Source organism: Salvelinus namaycush, chromosome 31, assembly GCF_016432855.1.
Source record: "Salvelinus namaycush isolate Seneca chromosome 31, SaNama_1.0, whole genome shotgun sequence".
NCBI classification, from domain to species: Eukaryota; Metazoa; Chordata; class Actinopteri; order Salmoniformes; family Salmonidae; genus Salvelinus; species Salvelinus namaycush.
In genome coordinates, this window is record NC_052337.1 from 39,173,899 (window position 1) to 39,184,528 (window position 10,630).

At 41.5% G+C, this 10,630-nt stretch overlaps 2 protein-coding genes across 2 annotated transcripts in view; both read right to left on the reverse strand.

The window, feature by feature from the left end:
- Positions 1-1,173, reverse strand: part of clip1b (CAP-GLY domain containing linker protein 1b) — a 35,315-nt gene extending 34,142 nt beyond the window's left edge. Inside the window, exon 1 of the mRNA XM_038971323.1 lies at positions 1,062-1,173. The gene's annotated coding sequence lies outside the window, so the exon portion shown is untranslated. The remainder of the gene's footprint in view (positions 1-1,061) is intronic.
- A 7,571-nt stretch (positions 1,174-8,744) lies between these two features.
- Positions 8,745-10,378, reverse strand: LOC120026494 (hydroxycarboxylic acid receptor 2-like). The gene has a single exon (XM_038971375.1). It carries the CDS (start codon positions 9,994-9,996, stop codon positions 8,923-8,925), a length of 1,074 nt encoding a protein of 357 aa, XP_038827303.1. The 5' UTR covers positions 9,997-10,378; the 3' UTR covers positions 8,745-8,922.
- Between the last annotated feature and the right edge of the window lie 252 nt (positions 10,379-10,630).

Genomic DNA, 10,630 nt, shown 5'->3' on the forward strand with positions numbered 1-10,630 from the left:
AATCAATTCAATTAATTTCTAAATTCAAGTCCTAATATCAAAATGCAGGTTGAACAACAAGGCCAATCTGGTCTGGAGCCAGCCAGGTAAAAAAAGAAGGCCTTGCCAGATGCGTGGTGACGTACCCAGGGACGCTCCTCCCCCTCGGGGTGTCAGACCAAAACAATGCGAGCATGATGCTGTCTCTGGCTGCTATTAACTCTCAGTAAAACGACTCTTTCCAGATCGTAATAAAACGTATTATAACACATTAATATAGAAACTAAGCCAAGTTAACTGTTACTTTTCAGCGAATCTTGCTGATTACCATAAATAGTATAGGTGGCTAAGTCAAATAGATAGACCGGTTCAAGTAATGACTGAGGATTAAGGAATGGTTGCTATTATTGCTAGTCAAATATCTAGCTAGCTGACTAGAGCATCAGTTGCAGGACAGCTTTACTGAGGATAAATGCAGCTTGCCTTTGCTGAGCTCACCTTTACACGAGTCAGTCTCTCCAAGTAGGTGGATTTCTCTCCACATCCCTGGCTTCCATAATACGATTAGTAAACCAGTATTCGTGGCTGGAAGCTATCAAGCTATATGGCTCTTGACTGATATAGCAGAAAGGCTACTTCTAATAGTTTTCTATTAGCTGGTTAGTTGCTGCTAGCTAACCAGCTGGTTAGAACAGGGGAGTAATGACAGATCCTGGTCTGAATGTGACGCTTGCTTGTCTAGGTGACACACCTAGGGCAAGCTCTGGCAAAATCAAGTAAACTGACTCGCAGCAACTTGATTGAACAGTTAAGCTTTATTGAAAGCACGTAATATGTTCTCATCCACTTATGTATTGTATTAGAGAATAAGAACGTAATTAGAGATAATAACCAGCTAGCTACCTAACCCGCTACGCATTTCTGCTTTGGACCAGTGGGTGTAATTCCCGATGCCTTCCTTCCCTGCTGTCCCTCCCTGTCGGAATTTCAGATAGTGACTAGCTATCTAGGCAGCTTTCCCTTGCATAAAAAGGAAAACAAATGGGGATATGAGTGGTATATATAAAACAAATATTGCTTACCTGAAGTGTAGTCGACAAATCACTGTTTTGATCGAAGCGATTAAAATAACTGCAACAGTACGCCCGTTAATTCCCTAACCCTGCCCAGCACATTGATGTATAATAAGAACGGCCTAGCATTGTGAACATAGCGGCATTAAGGCCAGCTGATCATACGGCTAATTTCCAAAATAAAAGTCCCCCTGGAAATGTTTTACTTATTAACTGCAGTTACTGATTTAAAATCACAAACAATATTGTCGGAACGCCCACTCCAGTAGAAATGCACTTTTTCGAGTAGAAAGACGATGGCCAGGCTTACTCATGTTGCCCAATGATTTAAGTAAATAAGTCATCGTTTTAGTCAAAGTAAACCTATGATATATTTGGCCTTTTAGTGATATATCCAAACTGCCCACTACCTGCAAATCCGTGTGAATGCAGTGTCTTTTCCTATGATATGCAATATACACATTCTTTTCAGTTTACCTTTCGTTTCAGGGCTGGGTTTTATTTTAATGTTACCACCCACCAGCATGGAATTATTTATTCATCAGAAATAGCTGCAAAGTTATTCATATTTCTGAGCCAAACAGCCTTGTGTCCACTTATCTGCCTGAGTCATGGAGCAAATACAAATTGGGGGGGTGCAAAGTCTTGCACCTCTACTTTTCTTTACCAGAAAATTCTCATAATACATAGGATAATTTGTCCATTTTCACTTATTTTTGAGCTAGTCTGTATTAATATGTATATATACAGTGCATTCTCTTTTTCCACATTTTGTTACGTTACAGCCTTATTCTACAATTTATTAAATTGTTTATTTCATCAATCTACATACAATATCAAATAATGACAAATCAAAAACAGCTTCGAGTCTACTTGGGTATGACGCTACAAGCTTGGCACACCTGTATTTGGGGAGATTCTCCCATTCTTCTCTGCAGATCCTCTCAAGCTCTGTCAGGTTGGATGGGGAGCATTGCATTGCTGCACAGCTATTTTCAGGTCTCTCCGGAGATGTTTGATCGGCTTCAAGGCTGGAACACTCAAGGACTTTCAGAAACTTGTCCCGAATCCACTCCTGCTTTGTCTTGGCTGTGTGCTTAGGGTCATTGTCCTGTTGGAAGGTGAACCTTCACCCCAGTCTGAGGTCCTGAGCACTCTGGAGCAGGTTTTCATCAAGGATCTCTCTGTACTTTTCTCCGTTCATCTTTTCCTCGATCCTGACTAGTCTCCCAGTCCCTGCTGCTGAAAAACATCCCCACAGCATGATGTTGCCACCACCATGCTTCACCTTAGGGATGGTGCCAGGTTTCCTCCAGACATGACGCTTAAATAAAATGCCACTCTAAAATGTGCAGTTTTTGTCACACAACACAATACCATAGAGGTCTCAAGTTTTGAGGGAGCGTGCAATTGGCATGCTGATTGGAGGAACATCCACCAGAACTGTTGCCAGAGAATTTAAAGTTAATTCTACCATAAGCCGAGTATGTCCAACCAGCCTCACAACCACAGACCGTGGGTAACACGCCAGCCCAGAACCTCCACCTCCGGCTTCTTCACCTGCGGGATTATCTGAGGAGGTGCAGAGGTCTATTTCTGTCTGTAATAAAGCCCTTTTGTGGGGAAAAATGTCATTCTGATTTGCTGGGCCTGGCTCCCCAGTGGGTGGGCCTGGGAGGGCATACGCCCACCCACTGGGGAACCAGGCCCATCCATGGCTGCGCCATTGCCCAGTCATGTCCATAGATTAGGGCCTAATGAATTTATATACACTGATTGATTTCCTTATATGAACTTTCACTCAATAAAATCCTTGAAATTGTTGCATATTGCATTTATATTCTTGTTCAGTATATACATTACCAGTCAAAAGTTTGGACACACCTACTCATTCAAGGGATTTTCAAATGATAGTCCCACTAAGTGCAACCAGATGGGATGGCGTATCGCTGTAGAATGCTGTGGTAGCCATGCTGGTTAAGTGTGCCTTGAATTCTAAATAAATCATAGACAGTGTCACCAGCAAAGCACCCCCACACCATCACACCTCCTCCTCCATGCTTTACTGTGGGAACCACACATGCGGAGATCATCCGTTCACCTGCTCTGCGTCTCACAAAGACACGGTGGTTGTAACCAAAAGTCTCCCATTTGGACTCATCAGACCAAAGGACAGATTTCCACCGGTCTAATGTCCATTGCTCATATTTCTTGGCCAAGCAAATCTCTTCTTCTCATTGGTGTCCTTTAGAGGTGGTTTCTAAGTAGCAATTCGACCATGAAGACCTGATTCACGCAGTCTCCTCTCAACAGTTGATGTTGAGATGTGTCTGTTACTTGAACTCTGTGAAGCATTTATTTGGGCTGCAATCTGAGGTGCAGTTAATTGTTGATTTCTGAGGCTGGTAACACTAATAAACTTATTGTCTGCATAAGAGGTAACTCTGGGTCTTCCTTTCCTGTGGCGGTCCTCATGAGAGCCAGTTTCATCATAGCGCTTGATGGTTTTTGCGACTTCACTTGAAGAAACGTTCAAAGTTCTTTAAATTTTCCGTATTGACTGACCTTCATGTCTTAAAGTAATGATGGACTGTCGTTTCTCTTAGCTTATTTGAGCTGTTCTTGCCGTAATATGGACTTGGTCTTTTACCAAATAGGGCTATCTTCTGTGTACCTCTCCTACCTTGTCACAACTGATTGGCTCAAATGCATTAAGAAGGAACAAAATTCCACAAATACATTTTTAACAAGGAACACCTGTTATTTGAAATGCATTCTAGGTGACTACCTCCTGAAGCTGGTTGAGAGAATGCCAAGAGTCTGCAAAGCTGTCATCAAGGCAAAGGGTCGCTACTTTGAAGAATGTAAAATATGACATTTATTTTGATTTGTTTAACACTTTTTGGTTACTACATGATTCCATGTCTTATTTCAAAGTGTTGATGTCTTCACTATTATACCTACAATGTAGAAAATAGCAAAAATAAAGAAAATCGCTTGGATGAGTAGATGTTTCCAAACTTTTGACTGGTACTGTATATATATGACCACTTTAGAAATTGTATAATTGCATGATATGACAGCATTTTGCAAACTTGATTCCCCTGTCGCCCCAATATGAATGTTTTTTTACCACAAGGTTTTTCTTCACTACAAACTCCACTGCTTTGGTTGGTATATTGTTAGCTAGAAACCACAAGTGTAAAGAAAAGGCACCTGCGACAGAAAATTCAAGGAACTTACAAAGTTGAAGTCGGAAGTTACCATACACTTAGGTTGGTCATTAAAACTAGTTTTTCAACCACTCCACAAATGAATTGTTAACTAACTATAGTTTTGGCATTCGGTTAGGACATCTATTTGGTGCATGACACAAGTAATTTTTCCAACAATTGTTTACAGACAGATTATTTCACTTATGAGTCACTGTATCACAATTCCAGTGGGTCAGAAGTTCACATACACTAAGTTGACTGTGCCTTTAAACAGCTTGGAAAATTCCAGAAAATTATGTAATGGCTTTAGAAGCTTCTGATAGGCTAATTGACATCATTTGAGTCAATTGGAGGTGTACCTGTGGATGTATTTCAAGGCCTACCTTCAAACTCAGTGCCTCTTTGATTGACATCATTGGAAAATCAAAAGAAATCAGCAGATACCTCAGAACAAAAATTGTAGACCTCCACAAGTCTGGTTCATCCTTGGGAGCAATTTCCAAATGCCTGAAGGTACCACGTTCATCTGTACAAACAATAGTACGCAAGTATAAACACCATGGGACCACGCAGCCGTCATACTGCTAGGAAGGAGACGCGTTCTGTCTCCTAGAGATGAACATACTTTGGTGCGAAAAGTGAAAATCAATCCCAGAACAACAGCAAAGGACCTTGTGAAGATTCTGGAGGAAACAGGTACAAAAGTATCTATATCCACAGTAAAACGAGTCCAATATAGACTTAACCTGAAAGGCCGCTCAGCAAGGAAGAAGCCACTGCTCCAAAACCGCCATAAAAAGCCATACTACGGTTTGCAACTGCACATGCGGACAAAGGTCGTACTTTTTGGAGATATGTCCTGTGGTCTGATGAAACAAAAATAGAACTGTTTGGCCATAATGACCATTGTTATGTTTGGAGGAAAAAGGGGGAGGCTTGCAAGCTGAAGAACACCATCCCAACCGTGAAGCACGGGGGTGGCAGCATCATGTTGTGGGGGTGCTTTGCTGCAGGAGGGACTGGTGCACTTCACAAAATAGATGGCACCATGAGGGAGGAAAATTATGTGGATATATTGAAGCAGCATCTCAAGACATCAGTCAGGAAGTTAAAGCTTGGTCGCAAATGGGTCTTCCAAATGGACAATCACCCCAAGCATACTTCCAAAGTTGTGGCAAAATGGCCTAAGGACAACAAAGTCAAGGTATTGGAGTGCCCATCACAAAGCCCTGACCTCAATCCTGTAGAAAATGTGTGGGCAGAACTGAAAAAGCGTGTGCGAGCAAGGAGGCCTACTAACCTGACTCAGTTACACCAGCTCTGTCAGGAGGAATGGGCCAAAATTCACCCAACTTATTGTGGGAAGCTTGTGGAAGGCTACCCAAAACGTTTGACCCAAGTTAAACAATTTAAAGGCAATGTTACCAAATACTAATTGAGCGTATGTAAACTTCTGACCCACTGGGAATGTGATGAAAGAAATAAAAGCTGAAATAAATCATTCTCTCTACTATTATTCTGACATTTTACATTCTTAAAATAAAGTGGTGATCCTAACTGACTTAAGACAAGGAATTTTTACTAGGATTAAATGTCAGTAATTGTGAAAAACTGAGTTTAAATGTATTTGGCTAAGCTGTATGTAAACTTCTGACCTTAACTGTAGATAAAACAGTAGAGTAGGAAACCGCTGTATAGGGCTGTAATGTAGGCCTATATGGAATATATCAATTTTCGTCAGCGGTGATAGTAGATTTCTGCCGAAAAAAGTATCTAATGCGGCCACTCTCTATGGTATGACACTGGAACTTATTAGTAAAGGGTCAGAGGATTCTGAAATGCCCCCTTTTATGGTGACAACTTCTTTGGTTTAAATAATACAGTAGAAATGATATGTGTAGAGTTATAATAATAAATCGATTCCGAGGGTGCAACAGTTCAAAACCTCAGGAGTCAATAGCCATGCATTTCATAGCCATGCATTCAGAGGTTGAAACAGGAGGTCCGGGAAAAAGAGACACACAGAGAGAGAGAGAGAGACACACAGAGAGAGAGAGCGGGGGTCAAAACATCAAGTCCGGGACAAGTTGGCACATCTGTGAATCAGGTCAGGGGTTCACAGCTGCAGGTAGAACACGATCATTCCTACATTGCAGTGCCTTTTGGACCTCATAACTTCAGAAAAAGGACATTTGACTTTCAGAAAAACATATTGGTCAAAGTCAGGCACTTAAATCCATTTTAGGTGCATAATCCCATACAGTTATTAGATAATACTAACAGGTTGGAACCTAACAGGGTGAAAATGTGGAGCCTAAATTAGCCATAGCTCTGTGGGTGATTGAGATTCAACTAGAATAATTGTACACACTTAAGAGGATTTTAACTTAAATATGAAATGTATTTGATATATATATTTTTTCATTATTCTAATTTTACAGGGGGTGCTGCAGCACCCTTACTTAAAGAGACTATGACCTCAATACTAGGCGGTGTCAGAGAAAGGCCCCAAGCCAGCTTCTACCCCCAAGCCATAAATAGTTAGTTAACTAGTTAACCAAATAGCTGACCCTTTTTGCACAAACTTGTTTTACTCATCACACATGCTGCTGCTACTGTTTACTATCTGTCACTTTATTCCTAGCTATATGTACATATCTACCTCATTTACCTCGTACCCCTGCACATCCACTCGGTACTGGTACCCCTTTTGTGTGGTATTGTGTTCAAGTAAACGGAATACTTTTATTTTGAAACGTTTTTAGACCTGTTAATGCCGCTTAATGCCGCTACAAGACGCTGATTTCACAGAGCTACCCTGCCCAGCTAGTTTTCTCGAGCAGCCAGCCCTTCACAGCGCCAGACTGTGACGTCACCTGCGAAGCATCCTCTCTTTCTCTCGTCTGTTTGAACGTTCTCCATCCACCCACCAACTGCGGTATTGGCATAACTAAACATTGGCCAAATAAAATCAAACATGTATATATATATACAGTGATAATTAAAATCATATTGTACATGTTATAGAACAACATGTATTCACATTTGCTTTTATGCAAACACATTGCCAGTGTACCTATTAAACCATAGACAACCTCACAAAACACATTTGTATCAATTATAAAGTCAGTGTATTTGACAACTTTCAATGAAAATAATCTCTCTGGAAATAATATATTTGAAACATTGGTTTGTGGAAATCACAATGAATTAATGTGCTTGCTGAAGGAAAGTCCACTCTAGATTTCTTATGCACAGTTCAGACACAGAACTTATGGCAAGTCAAACTGAATAAAAATTAAGAGCGGGCTGGCAAGGTTGAGAGTTTTTCTTGACATGGGATTAGTTTCATCCAACCGCTCCTCAACACTGCAGGCTTCCTAGTTGGATTTGCGTCGAATTCAGGCATAACAGCGAAATAACAAAAAAAGCAAATAAAGACGATTCACACACCTGTGCAGTGCTGAAGTTAATGTTTTAAACAGTGAATATGATTGGTTTAATGTGTCTCGGCTAATGTAACGTGTCTTCAGATTTCATAACTCCCTTTTACTAAGGAATCGCAGTCTCCTCATCCCTAAAATAAACCATGAGATATGTGAGAGTGCAATATTACTGTGCAACGTAGACATTCTATTTTCTCCCGCAAAACTATTTGTATGTTGATGTAGTGCCAATTGGTTATGAATTTTTCCACTTCTGTTGAGAAGTCTGTTTTTACCGTCAGTTGCTGGTTTCAAAGAGCACAAAAAATGTAAAAAACCATGAGCCTTTTAGCAATTCAACCTCCACAGAAATCTTAATATTCATTACCATTTCTCCCGACAGTGGAAGAACTGCTCTCTAAAACTTTTATCAAATATAAATAATTTTCATTTGCATACATTTGCATAAACCGTAATGTTTTCAAAGTCAAACAACAACACTGTGGTAGACAATTTAAATGCTACTGCTCTTTCACCATTTCAGCTACAAACATTAAAACAACTAACATTTTTTACTTTATACATTATAACTATTTAAATCATTTTTCATCAACCACCAACACTAATAGTAACTCTTGAACTGTTCAAGCTAGAGACACCAAACCAGCTTCACATGTTCAGGCTATCCTATTCTATCAAATAATCAAATCAAATCTACCTACTTTTTCAACTATAACCTGTCACTATCATTGCTACTGCAGTCAATATCACTACTATAACTTATTTCACAACCATAAATACTTTAAGACAAGCTAGCAAGCACACACATTTTATTTAAGAAATGTACTTTTCTGGTTCACAATGAATTTACTTGAATCACCAGCAAATACATAAAACTCAAAGACAAAGTATTGTAAATATGAAATATTACATTAAAGATTCCACTGTTATACTGCAAACAAATTCTTAATTGAGCGAACCTATTAATTAATTTCTACTTTTAGCTATAGAACATCAACATAACATAAAAATGTTAAAAATCGTATCAACTATCTCCACCCTCCTTGGCTTCCTTCACATCTGGTTAATATTCTTTAGAACACACCATATTCCACTAGAGTAGAAGAAGAAAAATCACACAAAGTCAGATATTTTGTTCTCCTGGGTACCTTTTCATAAAAGCTTCTCAGAGTAGGCCTAGGAGTGCTGATCTAGGATCAGTTTTGTATTTTAGATCACAATGAATAAGTCTGAGACACTTTGCGAGTACAGGCCCTCACCCTGGACCATTGATTGGAAGTTACTACTCCTCCCTGACACTGTATTTGCACTGCTGGTCTCGGTCCCAGTCGGGGCTGGCTGTACCTCCTCTTTCCTCCCCAGCAGTCTGTTGAACAGCTTCTGGAAGGTCCCACTGAAGGCAGAGCTGGAGAAGTAGTACACGATGGGGTTCAGCACGCTGTTGAAGTAGGTGAAACACACAGAGGTGTAGAACGCCAAACTGGCCTCTTTGAAATACTGGCACTCGTTGTACCAGGCCTTGAGGATCCACACAGCAATCCGAGACACTGTGCTGGGGAAGAAGCAAATGATGAAGATGAGTGCCACGGCCATGACAAACTGCACCGCCCGCTTGATCTTCCCCCCCGTGTCAATCGTCTTGTTCTTCAGCTGCCAGGTGATGCAGAAGGTGCAGAAGGTGACAATGGCGGTGGGCAAGAAGAACTGGGTCACGTATAAGGTGTTGTGCCACGTAGACAGCGGGCTGAAGTCCATGCAGATGTTGAAGCTCTCGCACTGTGTCTGGTTGTTGTGGTAGAAGAAGTGTTCGTTGGCCAGCAGGTACCCGGTTGCAGCGATGATCAGCCCCCACAGGCCCAGAGACACCCACAGAGCACAGTTCAGGCCCATCCGGTTGATCTTGTTCCTGGGGTGAACGATCTTGAGGTAACGGTCGACAGCCACTGCAGTGAGGAAGAAGATGCCAGCGCTGCGGTTGGCCGACAACATGAACAGCATAATCCGGCACATGACATCACCATGGATCCAGTGCTTGCCGCGTCGGTAGTAGTCGGCTCTGAATGGAAGACAGAACAGGACGATGGAGTCGGCAACGGCCAGGTGTGTGAGGTAGACAGAGTTGGGCTTCCAGGTGTCCATGTGGAAAATAAACATCCACAGAGCCACAACATTCCCCATCAGCCCAAACATGAACTCCAGCACCAGGATGGGAGGCAGGACATGGTCCAGGATGGGAGACTCAAAGGCGCAGCACTCATCTTCCGTAGTAGTGAAGTTTGCCATGGGTCAAACTATATGCTTTTAACTGGAGAGATCATCTGTGTGCTGCTTTGCTCCTCTCTGAAAATAGTCAATATAGATAGGGTTGTCTAGGCACCTCCTGCATTTGACTGGGGATTTTATTGCTTGCGGTCATGCAAACGATCTTCCGGTGCCAACAATGTGGAGAGTGTGTGTGGGTGTACAGTGTGTTATCTCTTATGGAGTTCTATAGGCAGATGGCTCCGAGTGTGTACACCAACAGCCCAGGGATTATGGGGTGTAGGGTCCCAAAGACCCTCCCCATTATTAAGGGGACTTTAAGATTCATATGCTTGTCTCACTATTGTACTGTTGCTGTGTCTGAACTCTGACACTGTACTTTGCACAAGCTATCTATTTTCATCTTTGCGGTTAAGCCCTAGCAAGTGTGCCTATACTTTGCACAAGCTATCCATTTTAATCTTTGCGGTTAAGCCCTAGCAAGTGTGCCTATACTTTGCACAAGCTATCTATTTTCATCTTTGCGGTTAAGCCGTAGCAAGTGCGCCTGCAGGCTGGGTGTAAGCCAGATCGAAACTAGATAAAGAGAAGTAACAACTGTATGGTCTTGACATTTTGATCTTGTGTGAGTGGTCAATGCTAATGAATTCAGAGA